Genomic DNA, 18790 nt, shown 5'->3' with positions numbered 1-18790 from the left:
CACTTAATATGGCGATCGGGGAAGTTTCCTGGGGGAAATCACGCGAGAGTTGTAGCACGCCTACAGTCCGTGAATTGAGCCGGGGGTGTGGAGCAGCCAAGATGGAGCCGGCAGCCGGCGGCCCCGGCCCGCTGATCATGAACAACAAACAGCCCCAGCCGCCACCACCTCCGCCACCGGCAACCGCGCAGCCTCCACCCGGAGCCCCGCGGGCCGGCGGAGGCCTCCTGCCCGGGGGCAAAGCCCGGGAGTTCAACCGCAACCAGCGCAAAGACTCGGAGGTCAGGAGCTTCGGGGGGCGAGGACGGCACCGGGCGGGCGGTTGCGAGGGGCCCGGGGCTGCTTTCGGGTTCCAGCTGGGCTTCCCAGAGGGTTGGACATGGCCCGGCGGAGGAGTTGTCATTTTACAGAGAAAGGAGCAGGAAATAAGGCTGGCACCCCCGGAGCCGGGGGCGTGAAGCCGGGGTCCCATCCCCGAGCTCCGCCGCTCGGGAGAACCTCCCGAAGCCGGCGACTGCTCGTTTGTTCCTCTGGGGCGGGGGCTGAGGGTGCGGCCTCGGGGCCCCAGCCCCTGGGGAAGCCGCTCCCGGTCCCAGTTCGGAGATGAGGAGTCAGTGGTCTGCGTGCGCTCCCAGGGGGCGGGCGGCTGCATCCCGACCCCTAACCATCTCTGTCTGCTGGTCCTGTGGGCTTTGCAGCGCGCGGTGGGCGGCGTGTGTGGGCTGGGAAGGGAGCTCAAAACCGGACGGAGCCAATTATCACTAATGGTACTACGCGCCCGGCGTTTTCGAGTATAGCAGTGGGTAACGTTGCCTATTCACTCTGACCTTAGCTAGTACAGGTCCTGGCCCTAGTTTGACGGTGCCTGATGCGTCCGATGCTGAACTGTTAACAGTCATAAATATACATTGTAAACATGCATTAGGGCTCAGCATTCCCTCTCTTGCTAGTGGGCTGTTCCTCTGGTTCCGGAGACACCGTAGTCTGGAGCTGACTAGTCACCTCACCCGGAGTTAATTCCTCCCACTGCCTCCCATTGTAGATTTCATGAATGAAGACACACGCGTCACAGCACTTTAGGGCTTCTTAATCAGCACGTTCCCAGAGTTTTTACCGTGAGGTCTCCACCTGAGATAACTCAGGGGCTGGTCAGCAGTGAGGCGCTTATTAATGATGGGGAATTCCTCCTTGTCCAAGCGCAGTGTTCCAGGTCCTACCACAGGGCGAGGATACCATCTTTAGATAGGTGAAATCAGTTCCTCTCAAGCTTTTGTATTTTGTTGGCGAGTGCAAACCTCTGGTAAAACGTGTCAGAATTTGCCAAGTCCAAAATGGAGGTACTTTAATTTTGAAGCGCATTATTTGAAAAAGCAATGAATCTGACTTTTTAGAAGCCTTTGCATTGTGGTGTGATAGAGGATTATGAAAGTGGTGGGAGTGAACCTGCCTTCATCAGAAGAGGAGTTTTAGTTTAATGTTTATTTATTTTTGAGAGACAGAGCACAAATGGGGAAGGATCAGAGAGAGAGGGAGACACAGAATCGGAAGCAGGCTCCAGGCTCTGAGCTGTCAGCACAGAGCCTAAAGCCGGGCTCGAACTCATGAACCGTGAGATCATGACCTGAGCCCAAGTCGACGCTTAACCGACAGAGCCACCCAGGCGTCCCAAGAAGAGGAGTTTTAGTTTAAAACTAGCTGTGGAGGTGCCTGGGTGACTGTTGGTTGAGCATGACTCTTGGTTTTGGCTCAGGTCATGATCCCAGGGTTGTGGGATTGAGCCCCATGTCCGGCTCCATGGTGAGTGTGGAGCCTGCTTAAGATTCTCTTTCTTTCTCTCTCTCTGCCCCTCTCCCTTGCTCGCTCTCAAAAATAAAAATAAATAAATAAGGGGCGCCTGGGTGGCGCAGTCGGTTAAGCGTCCGACTTCAGCCAGGTCACGATCTCGCGGTCCGTGAGTTCGAGCCCCGCGTCAGGCTCTGGGCTGATGGCTCGGAGCCTGGAGCCTGTTTCCGATTCTGTGTCTCCCTCTCTCTCTGCCCCTCCCCCGTTCATGCTCTGTCTCTCTCTGTCTCAAAAATAAAAATAAAAAACGTTGAAAAAAAAATAAAAATAAATAAATAAATAAATAAATAAAACTAGTGATAAATTTTCCTAAGTAGCCACAAATGATCAGATAAATACCCTTCGATGCATTTAAATGTCTCTTTCTACCCTTTAATTTCCATAGAGACTAAACACAGGAAAGGCCAGTCAGTGAACACGTTCAGGCTGAGAGGCCTGTTTCAGTTCGTTTTCTTAGAGATCCTGGTGCTGTACTCAGCTCTTTGGGGCACAGCTGGAATCCGTGGGCTGGGAGCCTGAGCAATGCCTGGAGGACAGGGAGGCCAACACCTGATGAGCGCCCACTGTGTGCTACATAATTTTGATTTGGCCTAAAAACTTTGAAGATTGGGGCGCCTGGGTGGCTCAGTCAGTTAAGCATCCGACTTTGGCTCAGGTCATGATCTCGTGGTTCGTGGGTTTGAGCCCCGCGTCGGGCTCTGTGCTAACAGCTCAGAGCCTGGAGCCTGCTTCGGATTCTGTGTCTCCCTCTCTCTCTGTCCCTCCCTGACTCATGCTCTGTCTCCTTCAAAAATAAACATTAAAAAAAACCCAAAAAAACACCTGGAAGATAGATTTTTGTCATTCCCATTCCATAAATGAAGAAACTGAAGCTCAGTAACTTGTGAAAGTGTACCTTCTGTTGCCTCTGATGGAGTAGAGTTCTTCATTTTTTTTTTTTTTTCAGTTTCTGTGGGTTTGTTATGTCACTTTGTGGGTGGTCTTTGTCTTCCCAAGTAGCTTGTAATTAAGCCTGAGGGCTCTACCTGTTCATCACCTCTTCTATCTTCCGAGCACCAGGCTTCCCAGATGGTGTTTCTCCTCCTCGGTGATCACCTATCCCCGTCAGTGAAAAGATTCTCTTTGTCAGATTCTCTCCTGTGTGTGGGAGGGAGACCATTCTGTTAGGCTGCTACCTTCTCTGTCTGTCAGTTCTCACTGAAATTTGAGAGAAGGGCAGGAAAGCTGAGAGTGTCAATACGCATTTTGTCCTGAGCTGTTGATGGCCTACTAGCCAGAAAGAAGTGAGCCTTCCGGAATCGTAGCACCATGTGGAATGGTACATTCACTGCACAGAACACATAGAAGCTTTGTGTTCATTCATCTAACGAGAATTTATTTGACTATAAACTCGTCATTCATGCCCTCATTCAGGCCAGGTAGTGTGCTGGGCATTGTGAAGTCATTGGTGAGCAGACTGGTGGACAGAGTTCTCGCTCTCAGGGACCTTGCACTCTCGTGGAGGGGCAGACACAAAACAAATACACGTGCCGGTATATAATGGTCAGTTGTAAGCGCTCTAAGGAAAAGTGGAAGGTGCTGTGCAAGGTCTTAATCGGGAGGCCTGAGCTAGCCCAGGAGGCGAAATGTGATAAAACCTCAAAGGAGTGGAGGCGGTGGTGTCTTGTAACCCAGCAGTGTCTCTGGACGCATATGTGTTTCTTCCTTTGGAAAATATTCACAATGGTCTTTTGCGTTACTCTCTCTCCTTTTCTCAAAAGGGCTACTCCGAGTCTCCAGATCTCGAGTTTGAATATGCTGACACGGACAAGTGGGCTGCAGAGCTCTCAGGTAAAGCATAGACCTTCATGTTATTTGGGGGTGTTTTTTCCCATATTGGTCTTTAATACAATTAAGAGTGAATGTCATTTTGGAGTTCATTTTCCCCCCTGGCTAGCCTAGTAATGAGGTAGATAGATAGATAAAACATGTTAATTATGGGATTCAAGCCTTGTATAGCTCATAACTTTGGCAAAGCACCTCTGTGCGGTCAGGTCGGTTGACCATGGCCCAGTCACAGATGGTGATGCTCCTCGGCCATCCACTGCCTGCCTGGCGGTGGTGTCTCCTAGGGCGGCAGGTCATGGGGCGTGCCGACAAGCGTGCCTGCATCTGTGCACATCTGTCGCTGCCGCTCATGTGTAACGTGAGCTAGCCTGAGCTGCTCCATAGTAGCCACTGGAGAGACACATGTCCATAGTGGCAGTCAGCCTGTGGCATGGCAGGATCGATGTGCACTGGACTGGAAATGCCTGGATTTGTCTGTAACTGGCACGCTGATTATCTGCTACAGGGGAAGTCAGCCCTCTCTCTGTCAGGCCCGTCAGAGCACTAAGACCCCCTTAGTAACTGGACAGGCCTGGAGTCACTGTGACCGAGGGACAGAATGGGGCTTAGAAGCAAATGCCTTACGTCTCTGCTATATATGAGGCCCCTACAGAACGTGGACATGGAGCTGATGGGGCTTTGTTCTTGACAGAGCTTTACAGCTACACGGAAGGGCCGGAATTCCTGATGAATCGAAAATGCTTTGAGGAAGACTTCCGGATCCATGGTGAGAGGATTCCCCTCACTTCTTGGTTCCTTTGACCCAGCACCATGAGGGCCGCAGGGTTTCTCTTAGTCATCTGAGTGACTGGAGTCACCCTGGACTGACCTAAGAAACCTGCTGAACCACGGTTGTTCAAAGCCACATGTGACCTTCAGGGTGGGCCTGCTGGTGCTCTGGTGGTGGCTTTTCAGAGTGTGAGTATTGGGGGGAAATAACTTTTTATGTGATTGAAATTGCACCAAAAATAGCAGTGTTTCAGTCTGAAAACTCAGATGCATAGAGCAGCAGTGTGGCCTTACGCTGCTGTAAGAGAGTAACTTATCTTTCTGAGTTTTCTGATCTTGTGGCAGGCCTGAATTCGGGAAGTTAACATTGTACCCATTCCATTGCGAGGATTTTTCTGGGCTCCCGTGTAAGTGGTCTCTTGCCCTGCAGTAACAGACAAGAAATGGACCGAGCTGGACACCAACCAGCACCGTACGCATGCCATGAGGCTCCTGGATGGCTTGGAAGTCACTGCCAGGGAGAAAAGACTCAAGGTGGCTCGAGCAATCCTCTACGTTGCCCAAGGTACCGAGTGGGCCCCCAGGCACCCTGGCACCGCCCTGTCGGATACAGGGAGGGACTCAGCTGTGCCCTGTGTTCGCAGGCACCTTTGGGGAGTGTAGCTCAGAGGCAGAGGTGCAGTCCTGGATGCGCTACAACATCTTTCTGCTCCTGGAGGTGGGCACGTTCAATGCTTTGGTGGAGCTTCTGAATATGGAGATAGAGTGAGTTCTTCTGGGGAGCTTGAGTAGGGAAGGGGAGGCAGGGGATGAAGGGACAGAGCTTGCAGAACCAACTGCTTTTGAGAAGGGCGAGTGGGCCACATGGGGTGGGGCGGGGGGGGGGGCGGTCCCAGCTCCGTTCTGGTCACGTTGAACTGTGGCCTCTTGGGCAGTCGTAACACACGATAAAGCGTTTTGTTCCCCAGCACTTGTCAGGGGAACTTTTCATCGTCCTTCCTGGAGGAGGGCCTGACTCCCCAATCTTCTCCTGCAGCAACAGTGCCGCCTGCAGCAGTGCGGTGAGGAAGCCGGCCATCTCCCTGGCTGACAGCACGGACCTGAGGTGAGCAGGCGGCGAGCCTAGGCTCCCCGAGGATGAGATTGGAGCAGGGGCAGGAGGGCATCCTCAGGTGTCCTCGCCACGTATGCACTCCTTCTGCACATGTTGACTCAGTGTGGCCCGTGGTGGCCCTGCTGAGGGCCCTCCCTAGGAGGGGCTCGGAGGAGACTCCTAAAGGAAACGTCGGGTGAAGCTGCTTACTAGAGCCGTGGCGAGGGGCGGCCTCCTGCCCGCGCTGCTGCTGAGACCTTGGTGGTGTGGTATTTTGTGTTTGGTGAAACACACGACGTGGTTCCTTGGGCTTCGCCTTCTGTGGGTAGCTCGACCCCCACCTCCTTTGTGGCGTTTTGTGGCCGCACGAGAAGTAATAGTGGCTGCTAAACAGTAAGATCACCTTCCCATTTCTGTGAGGCTTAGAATCTGTCTCTGTTTGGGAGTTTTCAGACTGGCTGTTTGTGGTGTTCCCCACGGTGGTTGGGGCACCGCCCGCTCGCTCCCGATTCCCGTGCCAGTGTGGTAACCTTTGCTTCTTGTTGCCTTGACTCCGCGTTGCTTCTTCTGATCCGGCAGCTACTTCCACAGCTCATGCCCACCTCTGTTTTTCCTGCTCCAGGGAGCTTAGGGCAGTAAATGCTTATGGCCGTTCTTGTTCATATTAATGCGTTCAGCAACCATTTATTTATTAAGCACCTGCTTTGAGTGAGCACTTAGCTCAGTGCCGGAATACAAAGCAGGGTAACATCTGGTCGTAACCTTAGCACTTGGGTGAGAAGGACACACCAAGAGGGGCCCTGTGAGACTCTCAGTTCTCCCCGTGTCACAGCCGTCCGCCACCAACTAGCCTTTGTGCACGAGCTTTCCTCATGTCAGCTGGAATGTGAGGAAGCCAGGACGCCCCCTTGATTCCTCATTCTTCACCATTATGACTGGCTCTTGTTCCCAGGGTACTGCTCAACATCATGTACCTGATTGTGGAGACCGTTCACCAGGAGTGTGAGGGTGATAAGGCCGAGTGGAGGACCATGCGACAGACCTTCAGGGCTGAGCTGGGTAGGGCCCTGAAGATCCTGGCATCTTGAGGCTCTGCCCGGGAGCTGAGGCTGCTGGCCTGTGGGAGGGTCCTGTTCCTGCTGGTGGCCCTGATCACTTTGTGTTGCCTCTAGGTTCCCCCCTGTACAACAACGAACCATTTGCCATCATGCTGTTTGGGATGGTGACCAAATTTTGCAGCGGTCATGCCCCTCACTTCCCCATGAAGAAAGTTCTCTTACTTCTCTGGAAGACAGTGTTGGTGAGTACCCCCTTGAAGGGGGTACTGTATATCCTTTTAAATGTTGAATTGTATGAAAATCTCTATATAAATTAACATGTAATTAACTGCTTTGGTTTAAAACAAAATAGCACGCTTGACTCACGGCAGGCAAAGAGGACTTGGCCCTTGAGTCAAAATAGATTGTTGGCTCCCTGACTCCTGGAGTCATAAAACACCTTCCCCCAGCCAGACAGGCTGCTTCTGAACCTGGCTGGAGTCAGTAAAGTGATTGGAAGCAGAATTAGAGCTGGTGTAACTGGGTCCCCTCAGTCAGAGGTCACTTGAAGGAAGCAAGAGTGAGCCCTGGGCTAGCGCCATCTTCCTCGGGGTGTGGTGTGGAGCCTGTTTCTGGCTAGGGAAAGAATGGCCAGCACCCTCGGCTTGGGGCATTGTCGGCAGCCGAGCTCGCAGCCTTTTCCACCTGGACGAGAGACCTCAGCAGAGAATGGAGCTGCCGTCGAGACTCCTCCTCCCCCTGGGGCTCATCTCCCTCTTTCCAGAGCAGGCCAACTCTGCAGAGCCAGGCTCGTGAGTTTAGGATCTCTTTAGAGTGGTGCGCACATTATATTTTGGTGAGACATCCTCTTGGTTCCTCACAAAGCCTCGCTGAAGCCAGAGACAAAAGCTGAATACCACTGGGGTTTGGCTTCTAGGGGGATGTTGGAGTATCTAATGATGTATTCCCGATTTGAATTTGAAAGACTGGTAGGTACAGCTTTGGAAGCATGTGAGTCACAGGCTTTTCTAGAAACCTGAAAGGATAGGCTCTTGAGTTTGCTTTTTTGGCACGAAGAGTATATATCCTACGTGCAGAGCTAAACCTGTGTGTGCCGGCTCAGTCAGCCCGCATACCTCCTTCCCTTGGTCTGCTTTCTCCACTCCCACGTTGGTGTCGCTGAATTCTCGTGTGAGTGGGTTTAGTCCCTGGTTCAGAGATTGATGCAGGTCATGGTGTCACGCATGCTTTCAAGCCTGACGCGGGGCTGAGGGACCCATTTGTAGATGTGTGACCCCGGCCCCGCCCCTCGTCCGCGTTGCAGTGCACACTGGGCGGCTTCGAGGAGCTGCAGAGCATGAAGGCCGAGAAGCGCACCGTCCTGGGCCTTCCCCCGCTGCCTGAGGACAGCATCAAGGTGATCCGCAACATGAGGGCCGCCTCCCCGCCGGCGTCTGCCTCAGACCTGATTGAGCAGCAGCAGAAGCGGGGCCGTCGGGAGCACAAGGTGAGGGTGACCGGTGTCCCCGGTGACTCCTGAGGGTCTGAAGGGGCACATTGCGTGGCAGCCTGATCCCCGGGTGAGTGGGGTTGTTGGAAATCCTCTCTGAGCAGCTAATCCAAATGAAGGCCTCCAGGCTGGGGGATGCTGTGTCTCTGAGTGGACACTCACCACATGGCACTCTTGAGGCACTGCGGCAAGAGAGGATTTGTCCTCTGGGCCCAACCTTGACTTCCTCTCTGGTTTTTCCACTGCCCTTGGCTCTGCCTTCCACCTTTGTGTGTTATGGCTTGTCTAGCCTCCTTGCCCTCTTATGGTTCCTTGCTTGGCACTTGTCCGATTCCCCTTCCCTCTGTTTTCAGGCACTGATAAAACAGGACAACTTGGATGCCTTCAACGAGCGGGATCCTTACAAGGCTGATGACTCTCGAGAAGAGGAAGAGGAGAATGACGATGACAACAGCCTGGAGGGGGAGACATTCCCCCTTGAGCGGGATGAAGTGATGCCTCCCCCACTGCAGCACCCTCAGACTGACAGGCTTACCTGCCCAAAGGGGCTTCCGTGGGCTCCCAAGGTCAGGTGAGCCTCAGACACCTGGAACACTCCTGGCTCTTGAAACCAGAGGCCTTCCACCCCTAAGCCTGCCCCAGGCCTGAGTCACCACACGAGATCCTCTGAAGGGCCAGGCTGACCTTGGCTCTGGGATGAAGCTCTCTTAAAGTACCCTGTGTTGGCCTAGAGGCCTCAGGGTGCTGGCCTCGGACAGAGAGACCCGTGTATGGCTCTTGAATCAGTAATATGAATTAGCTCTTGGTTAGCCGTACTAATGAAGGGGGAATAGGGAAAAATGAGAACAAGGACACTTAACTGAACCCATCTCCACTCACCTTGGGGTTGTATGTGGTTTTTAACAGAAAAATTAAAGATTAAGGAAGAGCTTTAGAATCCTAGGTAAGGTGTTTGAGATATGTATGCATAAATCAGGTGGGAAGGTACCTGGATATGAGTGGTTTCTGTTTAAAAAGTCACCAACTTAAGAAATAGGTGAGTATGTGAAAGGGCAATGCAGAAGTCACTTTTTCCATCTGAAACCCCAGTTTTCAGTGATCTGTGGATGGGATTACAATGCAAGTCTTCAGAAAACGTGACATGTGCTGCTTGTCTGAGGCAGGAGAACAGGACTCATATGAAAATATCAGAAGCGTATAGATCCAGTTGTAAAAACTTTACATATTTGAGAAATTCTTTTGACAAACTTGTCATTGGTATCTGAATGACATGTGCTTTAAGTTTGATGTGTCACCTTAATTTTACAGGTAAACTGGTTACATACACATAATACACTTTCAGGTTATTGACCCAACAACGTTATGAAGGACATTAAGACAGTGTGAAGATTTTCTTTTTTTCTTTTTTTTACTAAAAAGAAAAACAGTGGGGGCGCCTGGGTGGCTCAGTCGGTTAAGTGTCTGACTTCGGCTCAAGTCATGATCTTTTGGTTCATGGGTTCAAGCCCTGCATCGGACTCTGTGCTGACAGAGTCTGGAGCCTGCTTCGGATTCTGTGTCTCCCTCTCTCTCTCTGCCCCTCCCCTGCTCATGTTCTGTCTCTCTCTCTGAAAAATGAAAACTTAAAAAAAAAAAAAAAAAAGTGGTGGGAGACCTTTTCTTCTGGCTTTGCAGTTTCTGAACCTTCTATGTTTTATTAACCATGGCACCTTGAAATAACTTTTAATAAAAACTTTGTTCGTTCTCTTTGGCAGAGAGAAAGACATTGAGATGTTCCTCGAGTCCAGCCGTAGCAAGTTTATCGGTTACACTCTAGGCAGGTGAGTGTGATCTGAGTTCCTTTTGAAGGAAGGTAGCGGGAGTGCACTCTCCTGGCCTCTGGTGTTTGTGGATCAAGGCGAGTTGATGTCCGGGCTCAACACAGGGCTTTCTTTATTCTGCAGTGACACGAACACAGTGGTGGGGCTGCCCAGGCCAATCCACGAAAGCATCAAGACTCTGAAACAGGTAGGTGGCCTTGGGTGAGCTTTTGGCCTACTTTGGTCCCAAGTGAGTAAAGTGAGAGCAGCCTGTTGGGATAAACCTTTTGAGATGGTTGTCTGCCTGAAGGAGCCTGGGGCGGGGGAATGGGTGGACCACAGCCATACCTTTAACACAGCTCTTTGTAAGTTTTACTTATTTTAGTTGAGTTCTTGTTGGGGACTTAACTGGGCCGTTATTAAAGATATACTTGAGGGGCGCCTGGGTGGCTCAGTCGGTTAAGCGTCCAACTTCGACTCAGGTCATGATCTCGCAGTTTGTGAGTTCAACCCCGCATCAGGCTCTGTGCTGACAGCTCAGTCTGGAGCCTGCTTCGGATTCTGTGTCTCCGCCTCTCTCTGCCCCTCCTATCCTCATGCTCTGTCTCTCAATAATAAATAAACGTTTAAAAAAATTAAAAAAAAAAAAAATGTGTTTGATAGTTGGGAGTTTTAAGGGGCCTGAGTTTTCCTAGCCTTAGTTCTAAAGCATTTGAGATCGAGAACTGGGCAGATGGAGATCAAAACACCAGCTTTACTGCTGATAGAGCTACTGGAGAGTGAGCCGTAAGAACATGGTAATGATATGCATCCCAATGCTTTACTTCCAGAATTAGGCAGCCAGGGCCAGGCAGGGCTGGAACTATGCTAAGCCTGGTTGAGGAGCAGAAGAGAGTCCAGGCTTTTTTTTTTTTTTCTAAAGAGAAGAGAGAAGGAGGTTGGGGTCAGAAAGTCCTGTTCCTCCTCCCATACCTGCCAGTCAGCAAAGTGAGGAAAGAGCGTGTGGGAAGAAGCAGGGAGGCCAGGAGTTTTTACACGCACATGTCTCTCCACATGGGAGGAGGCATCAAGAGTGGGGAAAGGATGTCTTCCCTGACAACATGTCGGCGTGTGAATGTTGGTATGTTTTTGAAGTGTGTGTTTGAGATTTATAGTACGAAGTGGGCCTTGTGCGGCTAGGCTTTTGAGTACTAGCCTGAGTACTTGAGTACTTGCTCCTGAGTACTTGATTCTCCCTTTAATAGTTTTTTCTTCTGTCTTTATAGCTATCTGAAAAAAACCCTTTCCCTTAGTTTGTGTCTAATGTGTGCTTTTAGACTGGTTTTAAGTATGTGCCCACTTAGAAAATATTTCAGGATTTGAGTTAGGGATCTTTGTGGTGACTTAGCCCTCTTTGAGAAGCTCGGGTTTGAGGAAAGTTGCCTGAGGTCTTTGCCAGGGTGCGGGGCTCTGGCCAGAGACTGAGAGGCGTTCCCTCTTTCTCTCCAGCACAAGTACACGTCGATTGCAGAGGTACAGGCGCAGATGGAGGAGGAGTACCTTCGCTCTCCTCTCTCGGGGGTGAGTCTGAGGCCTTCTTCAGCCACTGGACCGCCAGCAGCTCCCAGGCACTGCTGGGCCCAGACTACAGAGCTGCTCCAGGCCCCGTCTTCAAAAAACTCCCAGTCTCGCTCCCACACCAGGGCTGGCGTATGTCTAGGGTGGGGGTCAAGAGCACAGTCACCTGCCTCTGACTCCCGGCTCCACCACTCAGTAGGTGGCAACTTAGGCAAGTTACCAAATCTCTCTGTGCTTTAGTTTCCTTGCCTGTAGAATGGGAATGATGATAGTCCCTCCTCCATAGAGCTGCAGTAAAGTTGAAGTGAGTTATTACAAGTATGGTGCCTGGCACGTGTAGCACGTGTAGCACGTGTATTCTTCACGGTTTGCCATTGTTACCGACATCATCATTTACATCAATACTTAACAGATTCTCCTCCAGCCAGCTAGCAAGCTGGCTCAGGAGAGCAGAGTCAGGACTGGGGTTTTGTATTTGTACCTGTTGTGTTACAAGGGAGAAGAGGAAGTGGAGCAGGTACCCGCGGAAACCCTTTACCAAGGCTTGCTTCCCAGCCTGCCCCAGTACATGGTGAGTGCTCCTGCTCTTGAGGTGTCGCCTCCTCTTCGTGAGTGCTCTGGGTCTGGGACCCCTCCGGTGCCCATCAGTACCTGCCATGGGACCGCCCTCCCTGCTACACTGGCCTTGAGAGGATGCCCTGCCGGTGTCAGCCCCTCCTCCCGCCCGCCCGAACACCTCCCGAAGGACCACTTCTCAGGCTTCGGTCTGCTGCTCCCCAGATCGCGCTGCTGAAGATCCTGCTGGCTGCCGCCCCCACCTCGAAAGCCAAAACAGACTCAATCAACATCTTAGCAGACGTCCTGCCTGAGGAGATGCCGTGAGTAGTATGCCTGTGAATGGAGCAGGCTAGGGGCCGCCAAGTAGAGGAGCCAGGGGAAGCGTTTTCCTCTTGGTCCCACTCTTGCTCGTTTGTTTTCTTTTTTTGGCTCAACTTCTCTGTAGGTTAAGTTTAGGGTGTTCCTGACTCAGAAGAAAGAAAATGTATCTATGGGATTAAATATTTGGTTTTACTGGTTGGGGAAGTGGCTTAGTGTGGTTGGCCTGGATTCTAGTGTAGACTTTGCCACTGAGTGAACTAGGGAAAAGTCATCTTCTCCTCTATAAAATGAATCAGGCTGTGTTCGACATTTCCTGAAACCTTCCCTCGAAAGCTGTCTGAGCAACACACCCAGGACCTGTAGGTTTAGCTTCTGGACAGTTTACCAGCCAGCAGCTGAACCTGAGCTGGGTATAGGATTCTTTCCTATTGGCTGGCTATTTGGCATGTGGAGTATTTGTGGATATCTCTAGCTGATAGTGAAATCCTTAGGGGTTCTTTTTCCCTGAGGCACTGACCTCATCGCTTTGATGTAAGAGTACAAAACAAGATCATTTTCTGCTTTGAGAAGGACCTGGGCTTTGATCTGACCTCCTTCCTGCGTGCCAGGGTGCCAGCTCAGCCCGGCTCCCTGGGGGCTTGGGGGCTGGGCCCCTTGAGTCTGGCAGTGATAGCTGCATGAGGGAGGAGGCAGGGATTGGCTACTACCAAAGGGAGTGTCCCAGAACACTAGGCCATCATGATGGTCCTTGGAAGAAGGGTCCCAGAGTCAAATATTAAATCTCCTCTTAGATTTACAGTGAGAAGTCCTGAATTAAGAAACCTATTTAACTCAGTGCTTCTTCCATTTATCTGACTCCAAAGCCCTTTTTTCTCCATAGCCTGAAACATCTCAGTGTGCTAGCGTTCCCCAGAATACACTTTGAGGAACCCAGGTTCATCTCATGGCAAAAGCGTAGGAAGATCTTGAAAAGGAGAAGTTCATTTTGGGAGGAAAAGCAGGGCAATAGGCTAAGAACGTGTTTGAGGCCCCCCAGGAAGCAAATTTTGCTGAGCTGGATTGCTTGTTGAGGTGGGTGGGAGGAGCCCTGGCCCTGATCTCAGAGATGTCCACAGGGTGGGTGGTGAGGTGGAAGCCTTTGCTTGGGGAAGGCTCAGGAATCCCATCCCTCCTGCGAGTGCCCAGAGGGTAGCGCTGCCCATGCTGGTGGCTCACCCGGAAATTGTGTTTCCAGCACCACCGTGTTGCAGAGCATGAAGCTAGGGGTGGATGTGAACCGCCACAAAGAGGTCATTGTTAAGGCCATTTCTGCTGTCCTGCTGTTGCTGCTCAAGCATTTTAAGTTGAACCACGTCTACCAGGTACCTGCCGGGCCTTCCCTTCTGTTCACTGGGCCAGGGCCTCAGGCAGCGCTGCTCCTCCAGCCCCAGGGAGGCCTTGCCCTTCAAACCCCCTTGAGCTCTGCATGAATGTTTTAAGATCCAGTCCTCCAACTAAGGCCTTTTATCACTGGAGGGAGGAGGGTGTGGTCCTAAAGGGCATGCTTATTTTTTTTATTGGTTTCAGTTTGAATACATGGCCCAGCACCTGGTGTTTGCCAATTGCATCCCTTTGATCCTAAAGTTCTTCAATCAAAACATCATGTCCTACATCACCGCCAAGAACAGGTGATAAGGATGAGGGATCAGGAAGGGGTAGGGATGGCCGGAGGCCCGGCTGGCCTCTCCTGAGCTCATTCAGCACCTACAAGCCAGCACTCTGCCAGACGTCAGGACACAAAGATGGACGAGTCATGGTCTCTGCTCTGGAAAATGCCGGTGTGTCAGGTCTGAGTCCAGCTAGTCTAGTGACAGGTGACTCAGTCTGTGCCTGGGTGGGAGGGTTCTCATCCTGGGCCCTCACTGTTGTGTGCTTCTTCGAGGACACTGGCCGGGCCTCCTGTTCTCTACGGAGCTCTGCCATGTGCACCGTAAGGACCCATCTGCTGACTCTACCCCTGTCCCCGTCGCCTGGTACCAGCTGTATTTGATGGTACACCGCAGAGTGAGCTGTGGACCAGACGCCGTCTCCTTTAGGGACTTGGCATACATTAATTGCCTAGAGAAATCTTCTGCTCCAGCCCCAGACTCATTGCTATTGGGAAAGCAGTCTCTCTGAACCTTACAAGATGACAGGCTGGTCCCTGGTCATAGAGGGACCGTATAAGTTCTCTTGAAACAGGGATTTCATCATCCTCTAGCTGGGGAAATGAGGGGAGTACAGGCTAGGCGGTCCTGCTTCCACTCCCAGCAAGTAAGGAGGAAGGCTGGGAGCCAGCCACGTCCCAGCTGTCTCTCCAGCCCCTATCTTTGCTCACGGTGGTCGCCCGGCTTCTCTTTCTCCCTGCAGCATCTCTGTCCTGGATTACCCTCACTGCGTGGTACATGAGCTGCCGGAACTGACTGCTGAGAGTCTGGTGAGTCACGCTGTTCCTTTGGCGTGAGGGGGGTGTTGGAGGGCCTGCCTCCCCCGATACAGAGATAGAGGGGCTCACAGATGAGGTCACTCGTTGGGTGCTGGCTTTTAAAGCACTGTAATTGCACAGAAGGGCCGGAGGAGGGACCTTGCAGAGTGGAAAGATTTGGATACAGGGAGTAGTTCATCAGGAGTGTGGTATTCAGGGGCTGCCGACCCAGAGCTCACCTGGTCGAGTGGTTTCCCTCTCCCACACTGGATCTCTGTGGGGCACAGCTCTGAGGAAGCCTGGGTGTGGGTGCCCCGGGTGTGGAGGCTGATGGCACAGCCCCCTCAAATCATGCTCCGTGTTTCCTGCAGAAAAATTCTAGGGGACTCCCTTATCCCTGCCAAGCTCTGGGATGGAAGTACCCTGGGCTGAGGAGAGGAGAGGGCTGCCGCTATAGACGAGGAGAGAGCTGGCAGTTCCGAGAGAGGTGTGAGGGCCTTGGAAACCACTGAGCACCCTGCAGCTGTGAGAGTTACAGGCATTCCTGGGTTTTCCCTGCAGGAAGCAGGTGACAATAACCAGTTTTGCTGGAGGAACCTCTTTTCTTGCATCAATCTGCTTCGGATCTTGAACAAGCTGACAAAATGGAAGCATTCGAGGACGATGGTGAGCTAGTACAGTCAGCAGGCACGCAACTCGGAGCTCAAGGCAGAGGGCCACACTTCGTGCTGTCCCCTCCCAGGACGTCCGTGGAGTAGGCTTGCTGCTGCCCTATACCCTTCTCACTGGACTCTTCCTGTAGCCACATCCTTGCATGTTAATGGCTGATGCCTGGCCCCTTGCTGAGTTGAACTAGAAGCTAGAAGAGTCTCGGTCATGGCCTGAAACGAATCGACACTTAGAGAAGGGATTTTACTACATTCTCTTAATCTCCATCAGTAACGCAACCAGGATTCTAGGAGTTTCCCTTAACCTTGAGTCTGAGGACGCCTTTGGAGTAGGGAAGTCCACGAATCCTCGGAGATTTTACGTACATGCACATAGGAACATTCACAGTGAGAGACTTCACGGCTTTCCTCAGATTTCACAATGACCTGTGATTTGGGCAGTGGGGCGTCCATGCCCGGGAAACCCTCTCAGTCTGGGGAAAACTGGGATGGTTGGTTACCCTTAACCCTAGAAGGTGGTAGTGCAGGAGTTTTTCTCTGCCCTCAGCCTGGTCCTCGTGCCTCTTTCCAGATGCTAGTGGTGTTCAAGTCGGCCCCCATCTTGAAGCGGGCCTTGAAGGTGAAACAGGCCATGATGCAGCTCTACGTGCTGAAGCTGCTCAAGGTGCAAACCAAGTATCTGGGACGGCAGTGGCGGAAGAGCAACATGAAGACCATGTCCGCCATCTACCAGAAGGTGCGGCATCGGCTGAATGACGACTGGGCGTACGGCAACGGTAAGGCTCTGGCACAAGCTGGGCCGGGCCAGGGGGGTGGGGGGGTTAGGGGTGACAGCTTTCCAGAACCCCGAAGAATCTAGTTCCTGCTTTTGTGGCCTCAGGATAGGAGCTCCAGGAAGGACTTTGAGAAGCTGCCTTGACTTGGTGCCTGTGATCATCCCCCAGTACTCTCTTCCTCCCCCTGAACTAGTTCCTTTTCCAGAAACTCTCACAAGACGCTCTCCCATCTTTTCTCTCCTCACTACAACCTTCTTAGTTCTGGCCACTGAAATTCCCACAGAGCCTGATGGCTTCCTTGCCCCCAGTTTCTTCATCGGTGCCTCAAAGTGTGCCCCAGTGATCTTTTAAAATTTTTTTTTCTTTATTTTTGAGAGGCAGAGAGAGACAGAGCAAGAGTTGGGGAGGGGCAGAGAGAAACGGAGACACAGAATCCCAAGCAGGCTCCAGGCTCTGAGCTGTCAGCACAGAGCCCCATGCAGGGCCTGAACTCACAAACTGTGAGGTCATGCATGACCTGAGCTGAAGTCGGATGTTCAACTGACTGAGCCACTGAGACGCCCTGCCCCAGTGATCTTTTTAAAAAGCATATCTTGTGGGGCTAACTCCCCGAGTGAAATCCTTTGTTAGCTTCTGATTTCCCTTAGAATTTGAGCCACACTCTTAAGGCATGTGAGGCTTGCCCAGCCTCCCTTCCCCTCCTTCATAATCTGATCCAGCTTCTCTCCAGCCCAGCCTCTGTCACACACAGGGATCTTGGCACATTAACCACGTTGTCCCCCACTTTTCTTGCCCCTGGCAGGAAGCCTCCCTCATACGCCTCACTGTTCGGTATCTGTATGCGTCCCTCCCATCTGGGGGGCTCCCTCAGCCTTCAGGCAGAGTGGGCTCTTCCCGGGCTTTCCTGAGTGTGCTGCCACACCATACCATTCTAGCCCACAGCCCCATGGCCAGGTGATCACATCTGTACCCCGATGCCCTGAATTTGTGTAGACCCAGCGTGGCCCCCAGTCCCTGGTCAGGGAACTGAGGGAATGAGCAAATGAGGGAATCTGCAGTTTCCTGCCATTGATCTCAGAGAGCCAGGAGAGTGTAACTTTCAGAGAAGTATGTCATTCCATGGCTCTCCCTGGCTGGGTCCCCCTAAACTGCAGTGTGGCCCCTTTCCCTGTAGATCTGGCTTTTCTCTTTTTACCTGAGTTTCCTTTGTGTCTAAGGAAAAAGCCCTGTCAGTCTTCCCGAGGATAGAGATTGGAGGTCTCTGGCTCCCAGTTGACAATCAACATTTCAGGCCAGGGCCAGCCTGGCCCCAAGCTCTAGTGAACCCAGGGGGAGCTGCCACGAGCGCTTGGCCCCTGAACGTGTCTTCCTGCTTTGTCTCAGATCTTGATGCGCGGCCCTGGGACTTCCAGGCAGAGGAATGTGCCCTCCGTGCCAATATCGAACGCTTCAACGCCCGGCGGTATGACCGAGCCCATAGCAACCCGGACTTCCTACCTGTGGACAACTGCCTGCAGAGTGTCCTGGGCCAGCGGGTGGACCTCCCTGAGGACTTCCAGATGAACTACGACCTCTGGTTAGAAAGGGAGGTCTTCTCCAAGCCCATTTCCTGGGAGGAGCTGCTGCAGTGAGGCTCCTGGGCAGGGGACTGACTGCAAAGGAAAGAAGGGGTGATCTGGAGGTGCCCCAGGGGCTGTCCCAGTTCATTGCCGCAGTGCTCCCACCTCCCTCCAGGTGGCACCACAGCCCCACTGTGCCCTCCCTAGGCCCCGCTGGGCTTGTGGGTGAGTCAAATTTGGCCCTTCATTCATTCCCAGCGTCCTGCTCAGAGCAGCGAGCTCTCTGCGTGGGATCCTCTCTTCTTCACTCATCCCCACCCTCTTCTCTTGGACGTGGTCGGTTGCGGCTCATTTCTCAGTCAGCCCAAGGCTGGGAAAAGCCTAGATGGGCTGGGACGCCGTTGCATCTGAGTTGCAGGGGCCACACTGAGGCTCTTCCTGAGACACACACATCCTTGGAGTCTCAGCCGGCCGAGGAGGAGGGCTTAGCATTAGGCCAGGGTCAGAAAGTCGGAATCTTGGTTTTGCTTTGTGGGGTTTCTGATGTCACTCCAGCCTCCTGCTTTCGTCCCGAGGCAATTGCAGAGGCTCCTACAGCTGCCTCAGTACTTTGGTTTTGGACAGGGTTGGGGGGTAGGAACGGAAGCTGCCCTTAACCAGAGGTGCCATTTTTCCTCTTGGCTTGCAGGGGTCTGTAAATACCTATATATAAATCTCTGTGTATTCTCTTGTGTCACGTTGGGGTTTTTAACGTGTTTGTGTATTCTGTTTACATTAAAAGGAAGCAAAAATGACCCCCATTGCCTTGTCTGCAGGAAATACGGTCCCTGAGTATCTATAAGTCCAGAAAATGGGTTTTCCTGCCAGCATTGATAGGTCACCCGCTTGTTCCCTGCCAGGCTGCCTGCCTTTGCCACCTGAGGGGGAGGTACTGGGGGAGTTGGCATTTATCCAGAGTCAATCCAGGATTGTTCCAGCCCAGCTCAGGGCTCTGGGCTGCTGAGGTGATAAGTTGTCCTGTACCCCTGTGTT

General features: G+C 52.3%; 1 protein-coding gene across 1 annotated transcript; it reads left to right on the top strand.

Moving 5' to 3' along the window:
* The first annotated feature begins 8 nt into the window (after positions 1-8).
* On the top strand, positions 9-18552 carry STRIP1 (striatin interacting protein 1). The gene is made up of 22 exons (XM_049616618.1): positions 9-281; positions 3603-3672; positions 4361-4435; positions 4868-5002; positions 5082-5202; positions 5474-5542; positions 6483-6589; positions 6703-6830; positions 7892-8074; positions 8431-8648; positions 9832-9897; positions 10021-10084; positions 11365-11436; positions 11930-12004; positions 12214-12311; positions 13547-13673; positions 13879-13979; positions 14701-14767; positions 15317-15421; positions 15995-16199; positions 17583-17775; positions 18017-18552. Exons 1-22 carry the CDS (start codon positions 9-11, stop codon positions 18141-18143), a joined length of 2679 nt encoding a protein of 892 aa, XP_049472575.1. The 3' UTR covers positions 18144-18552.
* Positions 18553-18790: the final 238 nt, after the last annotated feature.

Source organism: Panthera uncia, assembly GCF_023721935.1.
Source record: "Panthera uncia isolate 11264 chromosome C1 unlocalized genomic scaffold, Puncia_PCG_1.0 HiC_scaffold_4, whole genome shotgun sequence".
NCBI classification, from domain to species: Eukaryota; Metazoa; Chordata; class Mammalia; order Carnivora; family Felidae; genus Panthera; species Panthera uncia.
The sequence above is the reverse complement of the archived record's forward strand: the minus strand, read 5'-3'. Positions and strand labels throughout refer to the sequence as shown.